This window comes from Penicillium soppii (assembly GCF_028829465.1).
Source record: "Penicillium soppii strain IBT 18220 chromosome Unknown utg000005l, whole genome shotgun sequence".
NCBI classification, from domain to species: Eukaryota; Fungi; Ascomycota; class Eurotiomycetes; order Eurotiales; family Aspergillaceae; genus Penicillium; species Penicillium soppii.
This window is the reverse complement of record NW_026643235.1, coordinates 650,887-675,748: the sequence shown is the minus strand read 5'-3', so window position 1 is coordinate 675,748 and position 24,862 is coordinate 650,887. Positions and strand designations below refer to the sequence as shown.

The following is a 24,862-nucleotide window of genomic DNA, read 5'->3' as shown; positions in this document are numbered from 1 at the left end:
AGAAATGGGAAACTGGAGTAAAAAGCAAAGCCGATAATGAAGTCGAGAAGTAGCAAGCTGCCAGAGCCCTTCTTAAAATGATTGTAGCACAGACGTGCGGTGACAGTAGGGAGATGGTGGAAGGAAGTCAGAAAACCTGCGGATTTTGTGGTTGAGAACAAAGCAGATGAAGCAACTGATATGACAACAGATAATGATATAACGATGTCCAAGGATTTTTCAAGGCAAATATCAGGACAAGTAAGTGTTATGGATGAGACAAATAGCAAGGAGATAGAGGATCAATGATGGTTAACAATCGATGAATCTGGGAAACTAAGTTAGTAGAAGTAAGTAGATTAGTGATCGAAGCTATATTGCATACATACTGTATGCATTCGAAGAGAGAAGAGGTAAGTGATGTTGAGAAATATAACTAGGGCGCACAAAGTCAGATTTACTAGAACATATGAAGAAGGTAAGCCATGAAGAAGGTAAACAATGAAGAAGATAAATAATGAAGAAGATAAACAATGAAGAAGGTAAACGACGAAGAAGGTAAGTAAAACGCCAACTAACATTCAATTGAGCCAAAGGTAAGGAAAGGATAAGAACTTTTCAATAAAGCACAAGTGGTATCAAAAGCAGATTCTATGGTACATCATGCTTCTTAGCAACATCTAGAGGCTTGATATATGCACACAAAATCAAGATTTGCAAATCTTTAGTTCCTTGAAAATGTTAATAGAAAGCTGTCAAAGAAGACGTATGAACACACTAGTAGTTGCGATATTTTCAAATAAGCTTCCCTTTAGGGGACCGTTTTGTTTCCACGAAGCCTTTGAACAAGGAGTATAATGCATAAACCCTTGATTAGAGGAATTGAATTTAAAATGCCATTGAATTCTCCTAGAGATCTCTCAGAACAACCAACTGAGTGACAGGAGATTATAACGCAGGCAAATGTAATCGTGAGGTAGCCAGGAGAGACTAACCGGATCAGAAGGCGGAAGGACGAACCACTAGTTAATTTTTGCGAAAAGCTTTGATTTGTTGGAGTCATGTGCGCTGTATTGCAGTAAGAATGCTAGGATGGATATCAAGACAAATAAGATATATACTACATGTAATTTTGTACCGCCCTTGTGTTGGTTACTCGAAGAAACCACCGTCGCTCTCATCATCCTCCGCATTGACCTCTTGCGGTGCATTATGCTTGGAAGTCTGCGAACCACGTGCCGATTTATCTTTCTTGTCGTGTTTGATCGACTTGTCCTTCTGGGAGGCACCCTTGGAATCCTTTTGGTGCTCTTTCTTCTTGCTTTTCTCCTTGCTGGTATCTGTGGTTGCAACTGTGCTGGAGTAAGTTTGGATCTTCTCTCCTTTGAAGTTGATGTTCAGCTTTCCTTCACGAAGAAGGTCCAGAGTGTTGTCCTCCATGCACTTGGCAACAACAGCCCATAACGGAGGCTTGGCATCCTTGGTCTTGGTCTCTTTCTTTGAAGTCTCGGCATCTGACCCTGATTCAGCTGCCTCGGGTTTCCCATTTGACTTGGGGTAGATTGAAAGATATTTCTCGGTGAGTGGGTAGTAGATAGTGTAGTTGAGGTTGATGCGGCAATTTTGAATTTTCGCCTCGAGACGGGCCTTCTGCTTTGAGTCCAAATCTTGTTCCTTCTCGCGGCGGAGAAGACGGTTGAGCTCCTTGTTCGCGGTCTTGCGATCTGTTGAGAAAGGGTAATTAGCAAGATATAACAGACCAAATGGAGCTTGTCGGTGGCATACCCAGGAAGCGAACAAAGTGATATTTTGAGATCAATTGTGACCGCTCTCGGCGTGCCATTTCGTCCGCGAGGTCCTGCTCATATCCTGCGAGAGCACGTTCCTGCAAGATGCGAGCATCGGCAGAGAGGTCCATTTTGTTGAGTAGTCGCTTCACATCGCGAATTCGCCTTTTGAGATCGTTGATCGATGGGTATTCCTTCTCAGGGCGAGGAGCGAACTTGTCCTTGTATTTGCGGGCAGGTTTGCTGCTAAAATCCTCGAATTGGGGTTGCTCATTTGCTTTGTCTGCCTTGCGGGTTGGCTTTTTGCGGGCCGGGGCAGCATCCTCGGACCCATCACGGGTCTTGCGTTTAGAAGGAGCCGCCTTATCGCGGTGACTTCTTGTGTCTGTAGACATAATGATAGTTGTCACAAAAAGAAACTTGGACAAGAAAGCGCGAACGGAGCTACAGCAAAAAACGATAAGAAAAAAAGATATCGGCGGATTGTCGGCCCGCCCCCCACATATGCTAGCCAATGAACGTCTTCGTCGATACCAAATCACCGCCCTCTCTCATTGCATTGATTTGATTTACTCCAATTGTGTTGGTTTTGTTGTGTTTCTAATAACTTGGAATTACATTTTCATGCGACTGAGGCCGTTCATAAGGAAAACTTAGCAGGACCAGCATGGAGTCCGCCATCCGCTGGTCCCCGACCTCGTCGGCCACTGAACAACGCTTCCTCTCAGTCGACGTCACGGGAAAGTCGTTTCGTCTATGCAGGGTTACTGGTTTTGATGGCAGGAACCTACGCCATGAAGTCCTATCTACTCTCACCAATATTCCTGGGTTTCGCGCGTACGATTGGTCTACGTCCAATGAGAACTTGATCGCTGTTGGGCAGTCCTCTGGAGAGGTCACCATCCTACGCCTTGATGGCGATTCCAAGGAGTCTCTTTCATTCCCAGTCCGCAACCAACGCTATTGCAATGCAGTCGCATTCAGTGCGCATGGACTCGTTGCATCGGGCCTAGATCGCGTTCGAAACGACTTTTGTTTAAACATCTGGGATGTCAATCAACGCCTCAGTCCTGCTGGTGGGAGTAGAGGTTTCACTGAGCCTTTGAGAAAGCTAGCTAGCTCTGAGCCTATCACCAGTATCAAGTTCTTCAGGGATCAGCCTGATACCCTTGTGACTGGTGTCAAAGGTCAATTTGTTCGAATTTACGATCTTAGAGGTTTGTTTTATCGGTACATCGGTATATTTAAACATAGCTAATCTCTGTTGAAGAGGGACCTGGTAATCCATCATTACAGTTCCCCACTCGGTGTGTGCATAATCTGGCCATTGACTGGCTTGATGAGAATTACATTGCATCTTGCGCCGCGTCAAATGAAAGTACCATCTGCGTGTGGGATCGTCGCGTTGGAACTCGACTGACATCACCTTCCATCGGTTCTTCTGCCAGTACTACAGAAACGGGTCAAGCAGCAGCTGCGCTGGAGTTGAAAAATGTTTTCCATCCAAAAGCTTCTATTTGGAGCTTGCGCTTTTCCAAGACTAACCGAGGCAGCCTCGCTGCGTTGTCTAACAATGGTCACTTCAAGCATTATGACATTGCCAAGGACTATCTGCTGGAGGAGTATCGTTCTTCGATAGATGAGACTCTTGGCCAGGGATCTTCTAGGAATTACCCAGAATCGATCTACACCAAGCATGTGCGGGACGTGTGTGTACCCTTCGATCATCCCACGCGGGGCTGCAAAGAGAAGGACCGGATCGTCTCATTTGATCTCATCAATCTTAGTCTATCCCCTCAGCCAAGCGCTATTACCCTGGACGGGAACGGAACCCCCCGAATCATCACTACACAGCCACCAGGTGCTCCGGTTGATCTCTCTTCACAAAGTGTGCTGGCATGTGGCATCTCATCAACTGACTCAAATGTGAGGTCAATTCACCCTCTCTCTGAGCACATTTCTCCCATTTCAGATTTGATTGGGAACATCAGATCGCGCGTCTGCTCGAGCTCTCGCGAACATGGCGCAAACTCAAATGGTCAGCTGTTTGTTTCAAAAGATCTCAGTTCTGATCCCGTCTCGAGTTACCAAGTTCGGGAACGCGTCATGGCCTTAGGAACGATGGGCGTTCCTCTCACTGCGAAAGAGGCACTCACTCTGTGTACAGTTAATCAGTCTCGGTGCAGAGAGGGTTATCTATTCGATGAGGCTCGAAACCGAAAGGTGGTGTCTGATGATCAAGCTTTGCAGGATTTCTGGAGCTGGGTCGAACGTGAGTTCTCCGTTTGTTCCAAGTCTGGAAAGCTCTCACCTAACATGTCTTCTAGGCGCACGGGCAGACTCCTCTGGGACGGCAATGGTTGTCAATGGCCTGGACCTGAATTATCTAGGCGTGGCTAACCTTTGGAACAACGACCTAGGTTCGTGAACTCATGTGCTTGCCAATAATAACTCAAACTAATAACAATTCTAGGCCGTGGCTTGGAGCAACGCCGTATTAACGCCAAGAGCGATGACGCCAAATCGGTTGCAGAGGCAGTGGCAACTTTAACAGAGCAATTAGACCTCCCCGAGACAAAAGGATGCGATACTGCTTTCCCGAGTCATCGCCGTATCTGCCTTCGTCTTTGTGGTGCAGCACAGTCCTACCGTGAGCTGGAGGAAACAGTGAAAGCTCTGTCTGACAAGAACCAGCATACTAAGGCTGCTGCGCTCGCTGTCTTCCAAGACGAGCCCAAGCTGGCTTACCTTGGGCTTAGAAGCAATAAGCCTACTCAGGCCCACAAGCTGCTAGCGATGGCGATCGCCGGTGCCTCCAAAGGAGACAATGATACAGATTGGGAGGAGACTTGCGCTGAGATCGCCAAGGAGCTCACTGATCCTTATTCCCGGGCAATTCTAGCTCTTGTGAGCAAAGGTGACTGGAACGCAGTAATCAGCGAAATAACGCTGCCTCTGAGATACCGTGTGGAGGTTGCGCTTCGTTGGCTACCGGATGATGAGCTCACCGGCTATTTGAAGGATGCGACTGTCGAAGCGATCCGGCAAGGTGACATTGAAGGAGTGGTGCTCACGGGCTTGGGGCACTTAGCCATGGACCTCTTCCAATCATATATTGGAAAATTTAATGATGTCCAAACTCCAGTTCTGGCGATGAGCCACACTGTGCCGCGGCTTGTCAACAACCAAAAGCAAATTGTCCAGTTTGAAGCCTGGCGCGAGACCTACCGCCGTCAAATGAACTCATGGAAGCTGCAGCTTGAAAGGGCCCGGTTCGACGTGGGCTCCCGCCGTTTCGCTGTGACGGCTGACGGCCGCAAACTCGCACCAACGCCACCGCAGCAAGTCAGTCTTACTTGCAACTACTGTACGAACCCGCTCACCCAGCATGACGCTTCCTCTCAGGTGTCATCGTCCATCAAGGGCGTTGAAACAGTCCATTCCACCACCGGCAACCCATTGGCCTCTGCGACCATGTCTGGGACTGTGTGTCCGCGCTGTGGGCGACACATGCCACGGTGTGGAGTCTGTACTTTGTGGTTGGGTGCACCAGACCCGATGTCACGCGCGAGTATTGCCGCCGACGCGGAGGCCTCTCGCAAGCCCTCGGAGGCTGATTTAATGCGACGCTTCGTCGTTTTCTGCATTCATTGCAATCATGGATTCCATGCGAATCATGCAAGCGATTGGTTTAAGCGACATAAGGTCTGTCCTGTTGCAGAGTGCAACTGTATCTGTGATCGATGATAGCATTGGCTTTGCATTTCCCCTGAGTCTTTCGATTAGATTTGAGTCCTGATTTTGTTTTACGCTATCCTATACCCATTGAGTCGATTTTATGTGAAAATAATGAAAATGGAAACTTTCTTCAATTCCTTTTGATATTCTTATTCTGTATGAGGCTATTCCTGAGATCTCAGGCTGTAATGACTCATGATCTGTAACAGGGGGGGCCTTTAATCTTACTCAGGCATAAATAGACATATGTAAGTGAGTCATTGAGAGTTCCAAGGTTAATCTTAGCCACATACATTTATATATACATGTTGAGGTAGACCTATCGGAGCCCCACTACATGATTTCAAGTTCTCCCCGCACCAATTTTTTGTCAAACTCCAAAACTCTAAACAATGTCGCAACGCAAAGAGAAATCTCGAGATAAGCCTGGACGTGGTCAAGGAGGTCAAGGTCGCGATGTCCAAGTCTCTAAGGCACTTAGCTGGCTTTTGCGGCATGGTGCTGAGAAGGAAAGGCTGAAAATGAATGAGCAAGGCTACGCAAATGTAAAAGACGTGGTATGCCCAACTTTCTGTGCCTTGACCTGATATTCTACTAACCGTGTACAGATGGCATCTAATAGACTCAGATCAGTGAAGGTCACTTTCCCCGAGATCCTGCATGCCGTCGAATCGTCAGATAAAAAGCGCTTCGCCTTACTCCACATTCCATCCGCGCAACCCGTTCAATCTACAACCCAAGCGACAACAACACCATCGATAGTACCGAACGCAGAGCCTGAGGCCACCAAAATTGTGGGCGAAGACCAGCCCGCGGCATCAACCCTGGAATCTGCACCCGCCACGAGCGAGAATCAGCAGACAGCCACCGATCAAGCGCTATCCGTGAAAGACACGGACCCCTCAAACTTCCTCATTCGCGCGACGCAAGGACACAGCATCAAGACTGTGGACGCTGCATCCTTCCTCGAGCCGCTGTCTTTGTCCAACGAATCAAAATTGCCCGATACTGTGGTCCACGGCACATTCCACTCGACCTGGCCTTTGATTCTACAATCCGGAGGACTACGCTGCATGGGGCGCAACCACATTCACTTCGCAACTGGTCCATCATTAGAGTCTGTTCTTGCTGTTCATGGCAAAGATGTCGCGCAAGAAAACTCCAAGTCCGACGAATCCCGCGTCATTTCGGGTATGCGACGTGATGCACAGGTTCTGATCTATATTGATGTCCGCAAAGCGCTAGCCGCGGGTATCCCGTTCTGGCGTAGTGAGAACGGAGTCATTCTCAGTGAGGGTATATCTGTTGCTAAGGATGGGGAAGATAAGAAGGGCGAGGAACAGAAGTTTGTGTCTCTAGATTTCTTTGACGTTGTAGTAGAGCGCAAGGTAGGTCTGGGCAAGCTCTGGGAGCGCGGTGAAGTCCTCCAAGACCTTCCTGCAACTCTCACGAATAAGGGCAATCCCAAGGCAAGACGGTGAACTATACAAAATACAATGGAGATCTTGCAAATCTAAAACAGTTAGCCCGAATAGCCAATTCTCCAATGATCTGCGTTTGGAATCAATAGAAGCTTTAGAACGCCTGAAGATGCACATATCCGCCAATGGCCGCCACATCCGACTGTGGAGAAATCGGAAGCCCAGAATCGATCCGAATTTCAACCGACAACTCTGAACACACATCCGACGCCCCAATCATACCATCATGGTTTTGCGGGGTCATCCTCGAATAAGCGTCATGGCTTTGGTCAGATTCTGGGGGCTTTGCTCCGAAAGCCCCGTCTATCCACCTTTTCCGTGCAACTGGACTTGGCTACAAGTCCCGTCGGATCACAAGTGGTATATAATAGCCTGGTTTTAAATTCACAATCGCATTTAACTCTCTTCTTCTGTCTTACTCCGTGTAAACCGTTTCTCCAAATTCACAGATATCAACGCGCAATAATGGCGACGCACCGCTTCAACCCTACCTTCACAGACAATGTCATCAATGCGATGGGTCCTAAGACCACTCCGCGCATGCGCCAGCTCATGGCCGGTTTGATTCGGCACATGCACGACTTTGCGCGCGAGGAGGAGCTCACCGTCGACGAGTGGATGGCCGGTGTGCAGATGCTCAATTGGGCCGGGCGGATGAGTGACGACAAGCGGAACGAGGGACAGTTGGTGTGTGATGTGTTCGGACTGGAATCGTAAGATGCCCGCGACAAGGACAAACCAACACCAAGACAAAAAAAAATTCAAACAACCGACTAACACATGAGTGTGTGCAGTCTCGTCGACGAAATTACTTTCACTCTCGCGGAAGAAGCAAAGGATGCGCCCACGGCTACCGCCATCCTGGGCCCTTTCTTCCGCGCCGATACGCCGTTCCGCGCTAATGGTGAGGACATCGTCAAGTCGAAGCCTGCTGATGCCGAAATGGTGTTCATGCACGGTCGCGTCATGGACCACGAGACTAAACAGCCTCTTGTTGGTGCGACGGTCGAGGTGTGGCAAGCTTCTACGAATGGGTTGTACGAGCAGCAGGACCCCGAGCAGGTTGAGTTCAACCTGCGCGGTAAGTTCGAGACGGATGAGGAGGGTAAATACTGGCTCTACTGCTTGCGCCCCACACCTTATCCTGTCCCCGACGATGGTCCTGCTGGGAAGCTCCTCGAGTTAATGGATCGCCACCCCTTCCGCCCTGCTCATATTCACATTATTGTAAGTTGGGATTGTTCGAAGACGATATTAAAGCGCATGCTAATCCTTTCCCTAGGCTACTAAGGAAAATTATCGTCCTTTGACGACCCAAATCTTTGACCGCAAGGACAAGTACCTTGACAATGACTCAGTGTTCGCCGTTAAAGACTCGTTGGTTGTGGACTTTGTCCCGCGCGAGGGTGATTCTCAGGCTGCTCTCGAGCTCAACTATGATGTCAAGTTGGTGAAGGATGCGCCGAAAACCAATGGCGCATGAGCAAGCCACAGTATCAAAGTTGCATTTCCCCGGATATTCATGTATTTCACGATAGCGTTCTTTGCACATATTGGAAATAATTGTTCAAACAAACATTCTTATATAAATCTCACTTTACGAGTAGTTACGTCAGTTTTCGAGATGAAGGGTGTTTATATTTGTACTCTCATGGTAGATACAACAGAAACTATCTCAACCTTGGCCAGCGTCCTCGCCATGGATGCCAGGGTAGCTACACTGATTTCCGAAACGGAAGGTATTCATTTCGTCGATTTTATAAAAGCAGCCTGAAAAGATGGCACAAATTATATTCCAATAAAGACACTAGGCACTAGGCACTCACAACCTTCGCAAAATTGGCAATCAATGCACCCACCTCATCAGCCGCCTCAACACAATGCCAATGCCCAACACCCTTTAACACTTCAAAAGACTTCTGCTTACTCGAGACACGCTCAAAAATATGCTCGCACCCTTCCATAGAAGCAGACTTGTCCTCCTCGCCCGCAATCAGCAAAAACGGCGCCGTGATAGCAGCATAATCCGCCGGCTGCGCGGAAGCAATTGCCCGACACAGAGCCGCATACCCCTTTGGATCCTGGCCAAGGATCAACTCCCTGATGAAAGCCTTCTGGAGCGGAGTGCTGCGCGAGCCGACAGCTCCAGAGGGAATGGTGTCGGCCATTGGTTCCATTCCAGCAGCTGGTATAGAGTTAGCGTTTGACACGCAAGAAGATGGCAAACGAAATGACACATGGAACGGATTCTGCTCAGTTGAGACTTACCCTCGACGGTGATTGCTCTCTTGCTCATGACTGCGACTAGCAATTCCGACGGATGCGTGGGGCCGATGGCTACCACGCCCAGCAGACGGTTCGGATAGCGAGCACCCAGCTCTGTGACTACGAGGCCGCCCATTGAGTGGCCGACGACAATTGCCTCGGGGACTTGTAGTGCGTCCAGTACGCCAATGACATCATCTGCGATGCTGGGGATTGTTACCGCGTCGTTGGTATACGTGGAGCGGGCAGCGCCATATGTATCGATTGTGATGCAGCGGTGGGATTCTGTGAGGTGAGGGATTACTGGATAGTAGTAGTTTTGCGAGGAGCCCAGGCCGTGAATGAAGATGAAGGTTAGACCAGTTGGTGTGGGAGGACCGGTTGGGTGGGAGTCTGCATAGTTGAGACGGTGACTGTTGGCTTGGACGAAGGGCATTTTGGGATTGAGACTGTGGATAGTTTTACGCCTGGGCGAAATAATATTTTATGAGGGGAAGTAGAAAAACGGAGAAAGTCAAGTCTATATGTCTGGTAAGTCTAACGTCATTCCCGCTAAGACTTCACGACAGTGAATAAAAGACGACGACAGTTAATGTACAATAGGGATTTCCATTTCTGGTCAGTCCGTCGGAACAAAGTCTCTACTGACATCGTTATTTGTCCCGAACTCAACATCCGAAAGAGCGGATATCACCACCCGACCGTCGGACCGCGATTGGCCAAGACTGCGGGTTTCAATGTGTGTACTAGTAGTACACCAAAGTGGGAATTCCGATGTGTGCATTCCAAAGTATTCAATTATTGTCATTGTAAGGGTATTTTATTGGGTTGGCCAAAAGGGTCATCGATTCCATGTGCAAATGCTTCTTCAATCCAATCGGCAGTCTCGTCTCTGAAGGAAGACCCTAGTGCAGGCATACTGCAAGGTCGTTCCAAATGCTTCAAGTGTGTATTTTCCTTACGAGAAAGGTCGTTAGGTTCGTCATTCGTCGGCTGCATAATAGCTGCCTCTGCTTCAAGAAAATCGGCTGGATCATAAAGAAATGATCCTCCAAAAGAAGATTCTAGTTGTAGCGAGGGCACAACATGCGATCGGGGAGAGGGAAGCTCTGGAGGGGATTGCTGGGGTAGAGAAGGGCTCTTGGTCTCTTCGTCAGACGTCCGTGTAAAGGCCGCATCGGCTTGATTCATGATATCTTCGTCGAAGGACGAGAATTCTGAGAACTCATCCTCGTCTTTGAGGGAATTCTTGGTTTCTCCGTCCATTGCAGGGCTTGCGGTCTCCTCCGGGGCGCCAGCATCCAGTTCAGAGAGGTCATGCTCCAATTCTTCGTCCAAGTCATCAAACGCATCCGATTCAGCTTCCGTGTCTCCCGCTGCACTGCCCGAATCCGTATCCCCTCCATCCTCGTGTGATTTTGTCTCCGTAAATGTATGTTTCTGATCGGGTTTGGGTTCAAGCGCAGGCGTAGATTTCGACTTCCCCGCTCCCAGAAACATAGAAAGAAGCGGTTGACTGGACGGAACGCGGGGTGCATGAGGATCGGGAATCCCGCGACGCTTTCGCTCCTCGCGCACGCGTGCCTCCTCTTCAGCTTTTCGTTTCTTGGTAGCAATTCGTTTCTTTTCCTTCTCACGTAGCTGCTTTGCTTTCTTCTCTCGTTCCTGCTCGCGGTCTAGACGTTCAATCTGGGATGGGGTGAATTGAAATCGCTGGTTGCTGCGCTGCCATCGGCGTTTTACAGTCTTGGATTTTTCTAAGACGATACGCCGTCGCTCATCTGGCATGATGGCAATCGTCGTAGCGACTGCTTGCCCTCTTCCCAGTCATTAGAGGATAGAGCTGTGGTTGAGGCGTACTTGAATATATTGAAGCGTTGATGTTCGGGTTAGGTTCGCGTTCGGGGATCGCTGTGCCGACCGCGCGAGTCAACAAACTGCCGAATTTGATAGTTTGTTGAACTCTCTCACTGCATACTTGTCTAGTATCTTAATATTTTGTCTACAATATTGCAACTGAGTGAATTGTCTTTCTGATCTTTGAAATCCATTGCGTGCGCTAGACTTTTGCTAATTTCCTGACGTCATTTAGATTTTGCAGTCACGGACGGGATCCCAGCACACAGGCTCATACGAGTTGAGCTTCAAGCTAGCCATGTCCTCGTCCGACAGAGTGAAATCGAAGACTTGGGAGTTCTCGAGAATGCGAGACTCGGTCACCGACTTGGGGAGAGGCACGAATCCCTAAAACGCAACGTTAATCATCTTTCCCATGGGATTTGGCCAACATTGTCACATACCTTCTGCAAGCTCCAGCGGACCAGAATCTGGGCCTCGGACTTGCCGTGCTTCTTAGCCAGGTTCTGCAAGACAGGCTCCTTCATGCGCGTCGCTTGCACGAGGGGAGAGTATGCCTCGACGATAATGTTGCGCTTCTGCAGCCACTCCGCAATATCGTCACGAGGGCACCACGGGTGGATCTCGTACTGGCCGACGGTGATCTGACCACCCGCTCCGGCCTTGATGTAAGCCTCCAACTCCTCGAGGTGCTGGATGGCGAAGTTGGACACACCCAGCGAACGGATGTGGCCTGCCTTTTGGGCCTCGACAAGTGCGCGCCAGGTGCCGAGACGATCTTCCCTACCGCCGTAGGGTGCGTGGATCAGCATACTAGTCGCAAATGTCAGTTTGTTACATCGCTCATATTCGTGGGACAGTGTGTATACAGATCAATGTAGCCGAGGTTTGCTGCGGCAATGCTTTCCTCGATGGCCCTCTTGGCCTTCTCATAGCCCATGCATGTGCGGGGGACTTTGCTGGTGTAGAAGATCTTAGAGCGGTCGAGTCCAGAGTTGCGGATAGCAGTGGCACTCTCCACTTCGTTTCCGTAGACTTTGGCACTGTCGACCTGTGTCATAGTAGTCAGATCTGGGAATTCTTCCTCTGTGTAGCTCTACACTTGCTTACATGGCGGTATCCGAGTTCAATGGCCTTAGCGGTGACTTTCTCGGTGACATCGGAGGGCCTGGTGATGAAGGGTCAACTTAATACGCCGATGTGGTCATATGTATTGAACTGTACGTTTGGTAGACCTTGCTCACAAAAACAGCATTAGTCACAAATCATAGCTTTGAACAGGATTCATACTCACTCCGAACCCCACCACGGGGATCTCATAGCCTGAGACAAGCTTGTAGGTGGACTGGAGAGTAAGGGACATAGTGAACACGAAAGATGATAAGTTCAGGTTGAGTCAAGCGGATATCAACCTTAATGGTTTATATCAGTTTCGGCATTTCCACGGACCACCTCGGTCCCATAATTTCCGCATCTTTGTCGGAGTTGCTTGACGCCATATAAAGTGGGGTGTGAACGACTTAGGGGACCGGATTTGGCATATTAATGGCTGATCGATATTACGTGGGGCCTTCCAGCCTGAATAACTTGACGGACATAAGGGAGTTATCAACATACAACATAGAACTTGGGCATTTTAAAGGCTGATCTATATCGGACGGAACTTGCCTAAAAATATTCGGTTCTACATCGAGGTACCAGGCACGTAAAATATAATCTGCTTGAGACTAAATGACATATGCAGGGCTTGATGCATGTGCCCCAATCTGATCTGATTAGGGCTTGTCTTATCGATACCATGTTGCCCATCTGGTCAGGTACGGTCATATGTATAAAGGTGATGATTTGAGGAATCAGATATCATTAGCCATATTTTGATCTCTTCAGTATCATTTACGGCCTCAAAGTGCAACTCGAATAGCAAAGACAATTCTCAGAAAGCCCAAATCTGGGCGGTAACAAGCAGCAGTATCATATGGTGGGGTTGGTCTCGGTCAAGTTCAAAGCGAACAACAACTTTATATTTGTCTGATCGATTTGATCATCTCTTCTATTTGGCTATAATCCTGTTAACCCTTCAATTGGTGGATGCAAATCACATACGTACTTACCCCCACAAAGCGCATTCTCAGATCAACATCCACCTTCCCAAAACATACGTCGAATTTGTCTCCGTCATCTCAGCTCCCAAAACCTTGGCGGGTACTGAAGCAATGCGTTGTATCAAAAATAAGATCGAGCACAATGGCTCTGGTGCAGTCACATTATGCCCAGATGAGCCCGAAGATATGGTACGTCGCCCCTGGGTCTCAGTACCCATAACTCGGAGCTGTCTAACATGACTCGATGGATCCAGTGGCACGCATACAACTTGATCCGACCTGGTGACCTTCTCCGAGCCAGCGCAATTCGCCGCGTTACCACAGTCCAAGACACAGGGTCCACAAGTTCAGCACGCGTTCATCTGAACCTTGTGATTCGCGTGAAAAACCTCGACTTCGATCCGCTGAGCTCCCAGCTCCATGTCTCAGGGCAGATCATCAACGAAACGCCGCACACAAAAATTGGTCAATTTCATACCCTTGATCTAGAGTTGAATCGAAATTTCACGTTAGAGAAAGAGGTCGGGGCAAATGGAGAAGGTGTCGGCTGGGACAGTATTGCGGTTGAGGCACTCAAGGATGCCGTGGACGAAGGCGGAAAGCGTCGCGCAGAGGCTATTGCAGTTGTTATGCAGGAGGGTTTGGCTCATATCTGCTTTATTGGTCAGTTCCAGACGATAATGAAGCAAAAGATTGAGATGTCCGTACCGCGGAAACGACATGGAGGCGGCGATCATGATAAAGTAAGTTCTTGTTTCTCGAAACTTGAAAAATTGGCCCTAATACGGGTCATATAGGGCATGAACAAATTCTTCAAGGTCACACTTGAAACCCTCCTCCGGCAAATGGAGTTCAATACCAGTCTTACTTCGGGCGCTAACAATGAAGCTGTCCGGCCTGTTCTCCTTGCTTCGCCTGGATTTGTCGCCTCTGGTTTCCAAAAATACATTCAGTCGGAGGCATCGACAACAACCCCTGGGCTCAAGCGACTTCTTCCCAGCCTTGCCGTTGTGCACTCCGCCTCCGGCTACACAAACTCCCTATCAGAGGTGCTGCAGTCACCCGCGGTCAAGACTCTTTTGGCTGATACCAAATACGCCCGGGAGACCAAACTGATGGATGACTTCCTCGAGCAATTGCGCAAGGAGACCAATAAAGCAACCTACGGTCCCCGCGAGGTTGAGTCTGCGGTTGACCAAGGGGCTGTTGGTCGAGGTGGGGGTGTTTTGATTGTTTCGAATCGTCTGTTCCGGTCACAAGATATCGCCGAGCGTAAGCGCTGGGTGTCTCTCGTAGACCGCGTTCGTGACGTTGAGGGCGGCGAGGTACGAATCCTCAGCTCCGATCATGAAAGTGGAAAACGTCTCGAGGGACTGGGCGGCATTGCTGCTCTTTTGACATTCCCTATTATAGAAGAGGATCTAGATTCTGATGCAGAATAAATATAACGGGTAATGAGCTTTCCAAAATAGAACAAGCTTACTACTATCTTTCCATCATCTTGAACACTCTTCCCTAGTACCAGAGTAGAGTACACAGTTACATCTCAACCGGCTGCCTTTTGGACAACAAAATGGAAATGAAACCAGAAGTATAGAACATGCCTCAAGAAGCTTCACCCAGCAGTTGCTATACTATTTGAAGTACTTAGGTAGCCTTGCTGCATTAACACTCCTCTTCGCCGACGCATCAAGCTTTTGAACAATGTTCCCTAATGTGTGACCATACATAGTCTCCACCTACCGAGGGCCAATGATGTTTGTCTATTACTTATCGTTGGGTTTTATATGGTGAAAACCATATGGTCTTGATTAAGTACACTGTTATTTTAACCAGTTGTTGACTATCTATCAGTCGACCTTATCTAACGCTGTGTTCAGGCCATGACAGACTGCATATTCAACAGGCTCACCATTGCCATTAGCTACGTCTACAGCTCTTCAAGGTCATCTTAAGTCTTCGACCAAGGTAAATCACAGCTACATATAAAATTGGTGCGATCCAGTACCCAGAGTCGTCTCTATTATTTGTTTAATACACGAGTTACAATTAGAACCAGGTAAAAGGAAACATGAATGATTGCTAATGGAACAGATTTCTACACAATGATAAAATGCATAGACAATGGGATAATAACGGGCACGATGTCCCAGTTATGTGAAGTACATTCATGAGATCGTTGACTGTTGATCATAACATCCATGGGGGTGAAAAGTAAGATAGAGTCAGTAAGGCTAATCGAAAGTAGACTCTTGATCGATGAAGAGGACCCCCGGAAAAGGGTGAATAAAGATAGTAAGAGGAAAGAGGAAGAAGAGGGAGAGAAGAGAAGAGAAGAGGAGAGAAAAGGTGAAAAGGACAGGACAGATATCTAAAAGAACGGTTCAATGATCTCAACCCCTAGCCCTGGCTCAAAACTCTGTGCTCGAAGACGTTTCCGAGACATTGTGGGGGTGTTAGGAGCAGGATCAGATATGGCACTGGCAGATGGTGAAAAGCTTAGACGGTCACGGTGCTCTTGTTTTGCCTTTAAAAGCCGAAGTTGTGCCTGGCACTGATCAGCCGTATATGGTTTTGTAGCTCCAAGTTCTTCCATCTAGAGGACGTTAGACTTGGTCATGTTGAAAATACATGGAGAGCCACCAATTTACCTTCATTGCAATGAAGTGGTATTTTTCCTTTTCCCACATGTCATCAGCCCTGATGAGGAGTTGAATCTATCAAGATCAAGTGTTAGCAGGTAGTCAAAGTATTCAATTAATGGGGTTCTTTCTGTTGGGTACATACTCACATCTGATTTATCCCAGTGGGTCGTTCGCTCTCGCTGGCGGCGAAGCAGACGCATCTGTAGACGAGCTTCGCTAGCATCTTTATGGAATCTTTGCGAATATTCTTCGCGCACTCTCTTCCAGGCTACATTCTGATTTCGCAGGCTCTCGACAAAAGCATCTTCCTCTTCGGCTTGGGGGTCACGACGCCCGCGGCTGGAAGCTCGTTTCTTGGGCAAATCTAAAGGTGCGACATTCTTGAGTTCCCGATTCATTCCATTTGGGTTGGGGAGAATAGCGCGTGTTCTCTTGATGACCCTGTCATTGATGCGATTGTTTGGGCTAGCCGCAGGCGACCTGCCGGGTGTTTGGACCATGTTGTGCTGCTGAGGTGAGGCTGGACCGTAAAGGAAAGTGGAATTCGGGGCCGAAGTCCGGGGATATTCACTCGGGAAGGGTGCGGTGATTCCCAGGCCTTGTGTGGGCATGGATCTATTGATGTATTGGTAGTCTGGGATGTATTCGTGTGCGTGGTGACTGAGGGCTGGGCTTGGCCTCATTGTGTTATCCGGTAGACTGTTGGGAGTCAAGACGGTTGGTGGGACCAGAGGCTCCGTGCAGTATGCGTGGTTTAAGCCCACGAACTGGGACTATATTACCAGTCAGTTTATGACAACGGCCTAAAAGGACGTGCAGAGATACATACTGGTTCCACTTCAGGCCATGAATTAGCTGGGATAGGATAGTAGTCCTGCAATCCCTCAGAACATGGAATGTTGTTAGGGCCTTGCGACATTATGTTGACTGATTTTGCACTTGGTGCAGGATAAGCAGTGTCTAACAAAGTCACAATTCACTACCTTGTGTGACGGAAGGATAACTGCCGAAGCGTAAGAATGAGAAACGAGGTATGCAACTCAAGATAAAAGAAGATGTATATGTAATGCGATGCGAGCAATGATATGTATGCAACTCAAGGCAGAGGACGACGTGTGACTGCAGACGTCCGCTATAGGAAGATTCGGTAGTTAAGTAGTTAGGGCTGAATGTGCATGCCAACAAGGCTTGCTTTGGAACCAAAGATATTTGGTTTCAAATCATTGGATACCCAATTGTCGGCGATAGTAGGTCTTATAAGATTCGTCCAAGTAATAAAAAGAGGGGGAGATTTAAGTGCAACGTAGATACGCAAGGCGATATCACAGAAATTACCAGGACGCCTCGCAAGGCAGGGTATGGATATCCAGTTCGCAGTATTAACTATAGGCTCAGAGAGCACCAAAACTCGAGATCAGTACCGCCGACGAGTGCTGGGCTGCAGAAACCCCATCAAGTCTCCATGAGGGCCTGTATTTAAGCGCCGCGGACTCAATAGTCCAATCTTGATATCCAGGTTCCGCCCCCAATCCCCAGAAAGGGGGCTCAGACTCTGCATTGTGAATTTGAACTGAGATCATGCTGTGACTTTGGACCCCACTAAACATGTTAAATAATGATAAAAATAATAGAAAATCTCATATATCGATCAAGTCATCAAGCCATCAAGCCATCAAATCAAACGAAAGGGACGAGGGGGGTCTTCGTGTCTTGGTGCCCTGAATCTTATGTGGATGATTGATGGTCCCGCTAATGGCGCAAAGGAAGACAAGGGGAGACAAAGCGTCAAAAAGCGTCTAGACACTGTAGGTTATCTAATTAACTATGTATCTATGTAGTATGCAGGTAGATATGATGGCTATGTACATAACTGTATGAAAATATCAAGTATTATAGACCTTGTTAGACCTTATTTACTTCCAATCTATTAAGACACGAGCAAGTACATGAAAAAGACACAAATCACAGTCTAAGTAAAGCGGTTATCACTTGTTTCTTCAAGGGATATTTGATGGATATCAAGAAATCAATTGCATTACTCTTCCCGTGTCAGCCTCGTTAACAGGCTATCTACTCCGTAACAATTGTAATTTGGCAGCCTGCACGAGAAGAAGAATAATAATAATAAGACGAAAAGACGGTTGTTAGACTTGCGGGAAAATGGTCCTGCTGAGGTGATACTAATGATGGGCGGTTCTCGACTGGTCAAAGATGAACGGAAGATCGAATGAGGCTGAGAAGGTCCGCGGGCCGCTTTTGTGTTCAGAGTCCACTATAGTCTCCGGAAAATTCATGACCGTTGGCTAAGCGCTGAGGCTGAGAAACTAACGAATCACACAACATCGAAGTGGTGTCGAAGATGCAGTAGAACTTTCTCTCTGGCCACGTTTTTTATTTCTCTTTTTTTTTTTTTTTCTTTTTGAATGGAACATTCGAAATCGGAATTTCCAGATTTCCGCCGGGGTCCGCCCCTATAGCCTTCATTCCCCCTCCACATCTTCAGGGCTACTCGAGCCACACCTCTAAGCTCCCAGGGGGGCCATGTGGTTTCTTGCGATTGATCTGCATATCACAATTCGATTAACCCCGGGGATGTTGGAAATGAGGGAAATTATAGTTGACGTTTGAAGTCAAGCGTCATAGCATTGGACAGGCATAAATTTTGGCTCAAATGCCTCCCGCATTCACCTAGCGATACGGTTTGAAATAATCCAAGTGAAAATTCCACTATACGTATGTACGCTTTTTGTCGATCCTTGCATAATGTACGAAAACCGAGCGCTTACTATCTACTCCGTACGTTGTACATATGTCCGTATGTATCATGGCCCTGGAGGCCTGATAACTGTTCTCAAAAATCCCCTGGAAAGAACAGAAAGAATTTGGAACTATGTTAGTGACAGACTAATCACCTCACCAATTACAGCATTAGATTAGTGGTGCAGCGATTCACATGCATGCAAGTAGTGGGCCGATTGTTCTCAAAGCGATCAATGTGATACTTTTTTATTTGCAAAGAATCAAGGTCGTAAGTGACGTTCGACCGAAAAGAGACTAAATACGTGGGTACGGATCCATAGGGGGCTACCAGTGACAACACAGGGCCCCCGGGGACCATCGTGAAATTGTCTAGGCTAAAAGTACAAAAACGTGGCCCCCACAGACTAGCAAATAGTACAATCCTGCCTTCCCGCTGTGTCTAGCGTAAGAGAAACATACTGTAGATCACAGTGCGTACCAAAACCCCGGAAGATAGCCAGATTCGAACAGGATTGGCGGGTCTTCCCGTGCAGCCAACCCATTCGTGGTCCTATGGGGGCTATGCTTGATATCCAGGAAACAGCCTGGCTAACGTCTAGATCTTCGTGCCATACCTCGGTTTATGTACGGCAAATCATCCTTACCGAGAGATGCTGGCCCGGTTATCAGTCTCATCCTCATCTCCAGAAAATCCATCTGGGCTATCGTCATGATGGTGTGCCTTGTGATGGCCATTACTATTGCTTTCCAGGGTGTCGTCAGCTGCGATGGATATCCCCCGAGCGCCCCACCTGTTGTGATTGGATTGGCCATCTAGATCTGCCTCCTCGTCTCGAAGATGCTGTTCCTCGTCTGTAGAGTGTCGTGATGCCCGGAAGTTCATCACACGGTTCACAAGCCAGCTGTTTCCGTAGTCTTCAGAATCAACGACACCACCATTGCGGAGCTTGACGCGCTGACGCGAATAATACACCCAGGCAAAGTCAGCATAAAAGGCTGTCTGAATGATTCCAAACACGAACGCGATCTGATCATGGAATGGTTCCTTGCTGAAGAGACGGACTATCCAATTAAGGATGTAGAATGCCCGGTATGAGCCCAGAGCAAGCAAGTAGTATGAATCGATCACCGTCGGGACGGTTGTTTGGCGGAGCATAAGAAGCTGTGGCAGAACACACACGGATTCAAGGATCTCGGAGAAAGCCCAGAGTAGCTAAAAATTCAAATTAGTTCGACATCAGCACTTGACGAGACAACTTCAACTTACCTCCGTGAACCAATAATCAGGGAATCCGCCCTCGAGAACGGGTATCGCAATAGGAGCCAACACAAGGGATCCTACTACGGACCACAGGCCGAGTTTCCAAGCACGCTCCCTTTCTCTCGTGCGCGGAAAGACCTTCATCATCACGAAGATCGTGTAAAATGATGAAGCCAAGTAAAACAGCTTGAAGGAAACATTCCAGATAACATGCCATGTTCCTTTTGAGCCGAGGGTCTTGTAAGTTGAGGGGTCCAGCAGATCGAGATATCGAAAGACGAATACGACACTATAAAGCAACTGTGTAAGAAGGGAGACACCTAAATAAATGAAATGTGTCAATTATCTCTGTAGCCTATCTCCAATCAGACCGCTGTGGATATATACGTACCCTCGGCACTTTTGTTTTTGTGGATAGCCCATAGCAAGACACATATGGAGCCTAGATGGGACACATCTCCCAGGATTCGAAATACGTTCCATGAGACCATGGCTGCGGAAGTCTGTCTGGACAATCAAGAAGATTGAACGTGGGGTTGTGGACACCTTGTCAAGCTATCACCGAGGCCGGCGCCAGGTACCTGATGAGATGAACGAATCAAGTAGTTTGAGCGGATGAAAAGACAAGTGACTTGTTCTTTGTGTATATAAGTTGCCCCAGCAAGCTTGGCTAGGACAGTAAGGAGTGAACTTGGGAAGTGTTGGAGCTGTTGGAGACGGGCTGGGGAAGTTCGTTATCGGCACTCCACATGAGCTTGGGCCGCGTAAGAGCTCACGTGAGCGATGACGCTGCATTGAACTCCGTACGTTGTACGATCCATTGCATTCATAATATTGTAAGATGAAAGGGACGAAAGGCATTGGTGTGTACTATCTAGTGTCGTCTATTGCTGCCTAGTGTATTGCATTGGGGTTGACATGTGCTGTTCAACAAGGACTTGAAGTAAGTACTTATATATTATGTCAGTACTATCCACGATCATGTCAAAATAAATTGATATAAAATGAAAACTTGAGCCTAAAATATCAACAAAATACTCAATGATTTTAGCGTTGATGAATGATTTAGTGCTCTATCTAGAGCTCGAAGGGGGTTAGCTGGCACAATGAGTGAAGATGCGGGGGATCTATAACAAATATGCTAGAACGTAGAGTTTTCAACGGATAGAAAGATATAGCCGAAAGAGTCTGGTTCGAGGCTCTTCTTAAGCTTCTGGAGTAATACCAATGATCCGGGATGTTAGTTAAAATCCAGATTTTGTGAAAGATTATGTTTATGTGCTCTCGTGGACGTGGATTCGAGGTCTAGATGCTCAAGCATGCAGGTGACGCGGTAAGACTCCCCAAACAGATGGAATAGCTGCATGATTGACTCACAGTAATCAAAAGCCGTTAGTTTTTCCAGGGGCATTTTGCTCAAATAGTCTCAATCAATAAAAATCAAGTTCGACCTTGTATCTATGAAGTCATCTCAGTTGTCGAATGGCCAGAATAGGGAAAAATCGAGACAAACCGAAATGAACTATATCTCAACAAGCTTTCTGACTGTTTCTGTGGGCTCGAAAAGAACAGAGAGAATTGGAGCTGTTTGTTTAAATCTCGTATGCTTTCATTGGTTTGACCAAGGAGCTTGATATTCCTCGAATTGATGGAGAAAACCTTGTATATTCGTTAGAATAGGCGATGTAAGTCATATTTCTCCTCACTGAATCTTGGCAGCATTCATCCTGCATTGGTAATATGCCGTAACAGGTGTAACTGATCACATCTAGTCCTTTTGTATGCTCGAATCACATATACCCTCGAAGATTGCAACATGATAAAACCTTCGTAGTCAATTGGATAGTAGTGTGTGCCAGCTTTTTCTAGGAGTAAATCTTACCAATCAACGAGCATTGAATATTGACAACGGGGGCAAGGTTGTGCGTATGACAAAGAATATGCCGGCGGGATCTGAAGAGGCTGGACTTCTCGAATATATACACGCCCCAGACGAACCCCGCGCAGTACCAAGACCAGAAATTGATGACAGGGGACCTCCAGACGCTCTGCCCTAGACTGTGCATTGTTCTGGCAACGGCCTGCATGAGGATAAGAGAGGGGAATAGTACGCGGTGGCTTCACACGAAACTGATTTGTGGCTGATCTAGCCCGCCAAGTCTCGGGTTGGACGGACGCTGCTACTTCTGTCGTTGAATTTTGGTGATTGCGGGATGAATTCCCGGTCCATTGGATGCCTTTACAATTATTAGGCCCTCGGGCGCGTCGTTAACTCGCATTGGGCGTGTCCTGTCATCCTCGCACGGTGTTGTGAGATCTCGCCGGGTCACCGGATTTTGGAACAGGCCACTCGCGGGTCTCTTCGGCCCAAATGTCTCATGGAAGTTGCCGGACGTGGCCATCTTTGCTTCTGCGCCTTGTCGCCGGCCGAATTGGATTAAAGATATGGGTATAAGTTGTGACAGGGCCCCTGTCCGGGCATCGGTTCCTAGGCCAGGGAAGAACTTGTGGAATGCACCGGAGGGGTTGGAGGCGTATTTGAATCGACACTGAAGATTTAATTTGCATGAATATTCTACATATGATATAAAGCAATAGAGAAATTGGGAAAATTTAAGAACATAAACAAAATACTTAAAAAAGAGAGAAGAGGAAGAGTGAGAGTAACATTGTAAGTAAATAGTTGTCACTAATGAGAACCTAACAACATTCCTCTAGTTTTCTCACCTTTTCACCATCTTCTCTCACTCTGTCTTTCTCGATATTTTGAATCAACTGAAAATATTTTCAAAACATTTCAAATTAGAAGATTAGAAAACTATTTAACATTTCAAAACAATATATATATCTATATAAGTAAAAGAAGTGTCTATTATTACTTTTTAGTTAATGTTGTGATATGAGGTGACTCCATCCCCGCTCTCTCTCTCTCTTTCTCACTACTCTCTCTGCGCTCTGCTCTGCCTCTCTCTCTCTTACAACTCACAACTTCTTCTCTCCTCTTTCCTCCTTTCTCTTCTTGTAACCTTGTCTCTACTCTCTTCTCTCTCATTTTTACTTCCCATCCTAAACAATTTTTTTTTCTCCCTTGTCCTCTTTTGTCTTCTTATAACTTGTCTTCTTTCCGAAGTCAACATATCCCAGCCTTCATGTTCTCCCCGTATTCGGAAGAATTCGAGGTCCCCGAATCGACGCTTCGACCATGCGATTTTGACCTGTGAGCCCAAATTCCCTTTACCTCACCCCGATAGAAGTTAAAAACTCCGATCGGAGTCTGGAATTTCCTGTGTCGCGGTTTATACCTGTCTACTTTGTTACCTTGATCTGGTTCTGCCTAGGATGCGCCTGTGTCATCGTCTTTAGTGTAACGCATTTCTGAAGTTGACTCCAGGCGCGACAGTACCAGATCTTGCTAACCCCCCCCCTCACGCGGCCTTTTTTTTGTATGTACAGATGAATTGACACAGTGTGATTGAAAACCCCGTGTGTCTTTCACCATGTCGTAAGTCCCTTCGTCTATGATCTCCATCCGGCCTCCAGCTGTGGGAGGGAGACTAGGTTGGAATATTCAACTACACTTGGTCGCGGTTTTTTTTCTTATCATACTTCTGCCTCACCTCATATCAATGTCTTTTCACCTATCTAACCTGTCGCTACCCGATCAGTTCTCCCCCGACTTCAAAGCGAATCAAAACGTCGGCTACCACAAGCGCCCCGCCGCATCTACTTGCCCAACAACAGATTCACCCTTTCCACCGCGTCCCAACCTTTGAAGGTATTCCAATTCCTACCGCTCCATTACAACAACAACAACAACAACAACAACAAAATCCCGGAAACTCGCGTAAACGCCCACCTTCCCCCGCAGGATCTTCAGTCATGATGGCAGCTCCAGTCAACACTGGGGCTGGCGCGATCGAAGACCCGAACACCATTCCTACTATTGAGTCCACGCCCAAAAAGAAGGGACGGACAAATACTCCATGGACTGCGGAAGAGGAACAACGGCTCAAAACAATGCGCGATGCAGGCCGCAGCTGGAGCGAAATCGCTAAGGTACACGCGCGCGGCTTTTTTATTATTACGATAGAGTTGATCTGGGTCACTAACCTCTGATTTTACCTCTCGCAGACTTTCCCCACTCGAACTGAGGGCAGTGTCAAAAAACACTGGTACAAGGTATGTGATTTTTTGGAGGATTTTGGTAACAACAAGCCCTGTCGTACTGATACCTCATGCAGGACATGCACTACGCCGAGTTCGCTGAAGATGAGGTATGATGCTGACTACTTTAATATCCGTTGCCGCATGCGCTAACGTTGCACAGTCTGTGAAGCTTCGCGATGCAATCAAAGAGTACGAGGCAAACAAGTGGAAGGTGATCGGGCAAAAGGTGGGAAAGCCTGCCAAAGTGAGTTTACATCTATTTTATGTTTCATATGTCATTCAACTAATATAATCCCAAGGCCTGCGAGCAATATGCCAAAGAACATTTCAAGAATGTCTGACTCACGACAACGACGCATCTGATGAAGTGATGATTTCGTTTTCTTAGCATCTTTTTTCATCCCGAGGTTCGCATTCTCTTCCGGATGTCCTGCAATTCCAGAGCGATGCAAGTTTCATTGATGGCCATGGGAGGTCATTGATTTTACAAGGCAGATGGAGTTGGTGATCTGGATCTTTTCTTTTTTTCATTGGTTTTCAATGGTCGTTATCTTTCTTTCTCTTCTATTTCTTCCCCTTATGCCTCAAATCTTTTATTGTGACATCCTGCCTCCTTTGCGATCAGCCCGTGATTTCCAAGGCGTTGCCCTTTTTTTTTTTTTTTTGACAAGCGCCTCTTTTTTCTTGCGCTGTGTCTTCTCAATACCATATGATTCCCACCAATTTCATTAAGAAATTACGTTTTAGGCAAATAAACGGCCTAGACCACTACATTGTAGATCAATGCGCATGTCATAGGGCGGAGAAAGTAATACGGACG

At 47.4% G+C, this 24,862-nt stretch overlaps 12 protein-coding genes across 12 annotated transcripts; 5 read left to right on the top strand and 7 right to left on the bottom strand.

The window, feature by feature from the left end:
- Window positions 1-1,131: 1,131 nt before the first annotated feature.
- Window positions 1,132-2,161, bottom strand: N7529_005674 (Efg1 domain-containing protein; the record flags this gene model as incomplete). Its single annotated transcript, XM_057241201.1, has 2 exons — window positions 1,132-1,703; window positions 1,765-2,161. The coding sequence occupies 2 exons, from the start codon at window positions 2,159-2,161 to the stop codon at window positions 1,132-1,134; spliced, it is 969 nt and encodes a 322-aa protein (XP_057096560.1).
- Window positions 2,162-2,433: 272 nt separating this feature from the next.
- Window positions 2,434-5,513, top strand: N7529_005673 (uncharacterized protein; the record flags this gene model as incomplete). The annotated part of the gene is made up of 4 exons (XM_057241200.1): window positions 2,434-2,983; window positions 3,037-4,038; window positions 4,094-4,186; window positions 4,240-5,513. The coding sequence occupies 4 exons, from the start codon at window positions 2,434-2,436 to the stop codon at window positions 5,511-5,513; spliced, it is 2,919 nt and encodes a 972-aa protein (XP_057096559.1).
- Window positions 5,514-5,896: 383 nt separating this feature from the next.
- N7529_005672 (tRNA 2'-phosphotransferase) lies at window positions 5,897-6,985 on the top strand (the record flags this gene model as incomplete). Its single annotated transcript, XM_057241199.1, has 2 exons — window positions 5,897-6,061; window positions 6,113-6,985. The coding sequence occupies 2 exons, from the start codon at window positions 5,897-5,899 to the stop codon at window positions 6,983-6,985; spliced, it is 1,038 nt and encodes a 345-aa protein (XP_057096558.1).
- A 465-nt stretch (window positions 6,986-7,450) lies between these two features.
- Window positions 7,451-8,468, top strand: N7529_005671 (intradiol ring-cleavage dioxygenase; the record flags this gene model as incomplete). The annotated part of the gene is made up of 3 exons (XM_057241198.1): window positions 7,451-7,698; window positions 7,780-8,212; window positions 8,268-8,468. 3 exons carry the CDS (start codon window positions 7,451-7,453, stop codon window positions 8,466-8,468), a joined length of 882 nt encoding a protein of 293 aa, XP_057096557.1.
- Window positions 8,469-8,799: 331 nt separating this feature from the next.
- On the bottom strand, window positions 8,800-9,686 carry N7529_005670 (alpha/beta fold hydrolase; the record flags this gene model as incomplete). The annotated part of the gene is made up of 2 exons (XM_057241197.1): window positions 8,800-9,170; window positions 9,254-9,686. 2 exons carry the CDS (start codon window positions 9,684-9,686, stop codon window positions 8,800-8,802), a joined length of 804 nt encoding a protein of 267 aa, XP_057096556.1.
- A 368-nt stretch (window positions 9,687-10,054) lies between these two features.
- On the bottom strand, window positions 10,055-11,038 carry N7529_005669 (uncharacterized protein; the record flags this gene model as incomplete). The annotated part of the gene is made up of 1 exon (XM_057241196.1): window positions 10,055-11,038. The coding sequence occupies one exon, from the start codon at window positions 11,036-11,038 to the stop codon at window positions 10,055-10,057; it is 984 nt and encodes a 327-aa protein (XP_057096555.1).
- A 300-nt stretch (window positions 11,039-11,338) lies between these two features.
- N7529_005668 (aldo/keto reductase family protein) lies at window positions 11,339-12,470 on the bottom strand (the record flags this gene model as incomplete). The annotated part of the gene is made up of 6 exons (XM_057241195.1): window positions 11,339-11,494; window positions 11,551-11,920; window positions 11,977-12,158; window positions 12,218-12,275; window positions 12,332-12,342; window positions 12,402-12,470. 6 exons carry the CDS (start codon window positions 12,468-12,470, stop codon window positions 11,339-11,341), a joined length of 846 nt encoding a protein of 281 aa, XP_057096554.1.
- An 850-nt stretch (window positions 12,471-13,320) lies between these two features.
- Window positions 13,321-14,651, top strand: N7529_005667 (putative translation factor pelota; the record flags this gene model as incomplete). The annotated part of the gene is made up of 3 exons (XM_057241194.1): window positions 13,321-13,398; window positions 13,464-13,952; window positions 14,007-14,651. The coding sequence occupies 3 exons, from the start codon at window positions 13,321-13,323 to the stop codon at window positions 14,649-14,651; spliced, it is 1,212 nt and encodes a 403-aa protein (XP_057096553.1).
- Window positions 14,652-15,580: 929 nt separating this feature from the next.
- Window positions 15,581-16,773, bottom strand: N7529_005666 (uncharacterized protein; the record flags this gene model as incomplete). The annotated part of the gene is made up of 4 exons (XM_057241193.1): window positions 15,581-15,805; window positions 15,861-15,926; window positions 16,001-16,627; window positions 16,684-16,773. The coding sequence occupies 4 exons, from the start codon at window positions 16,771-16,773 to the stop codon at window positions 15,581-15,583; spliced, it is 1,008 nt and encodes a 335-aa protein (XP_057096552.1).
- A 2,481-nt stretch (window positions 16,774-19,254) lies between these two features.
- N7529_005665 (ER lumen protein-retaining receptor) lies at window positions 19,255-20,366 on the bottom strand (the record flags this gene model as incomplete). The annotated part of the gene is made up of 3 exons (XM_057241192.1): window positions 19,255-19,827; window positions 19,882-20,195; window positions 20,267-20,366. The coding sequence occupies 3 exons, from the start codon at window positions 20,364-20,366 to the stop codon at window positions 19,255-19,257; spliced, it is 987 nt and encodes a 328-aa protein (XP_057096551.1).
- Window positions 20,367-22,055: 1,689 nt separating this feature from the next.
- Window positions 22,056-22,277, bottom strand: N7529_005664 (uncharacterized protein; the record flags this gene model as incomplete). Its single annotated transcript, XM_057241191.1, has 1 exon — window positions 22,056-22,277. The coding sequence occupies one exon, from the start codon at window positions 22,275-22,277 to the stop codon at window positions 22,056-22,058; it is 222 nt and encodes a 73-aa protein (XP_057096550.1).
- A 1,095-nt stretch (window positions 22,278-23,372) lies between these two features.
- Window positions 23,373-24,383, top strand: N7529_005663 (SANT/Myb-like DNA-binding domain-containing protein; the record flags this gene model as incomplete). The annotated part of the gene is made up of 6 exons (XM_057241190.1): window positions 23,373-23,377; window positions 23,541-23,931; window positions 24,007-24,054; window positions 24,117-24,149; window positions 24,203-24,286; window positions 24,342-24,383. 6 exons carry the CDS (start codon window positions 23,373-23,375, stop codon window positions 24,381-24,383), a joined length of 603 nt encoding a protein of 200 aa, XP_057096549.1.
- Window positions 24,384-24,862: the final 479 nt, after the last annotated feature.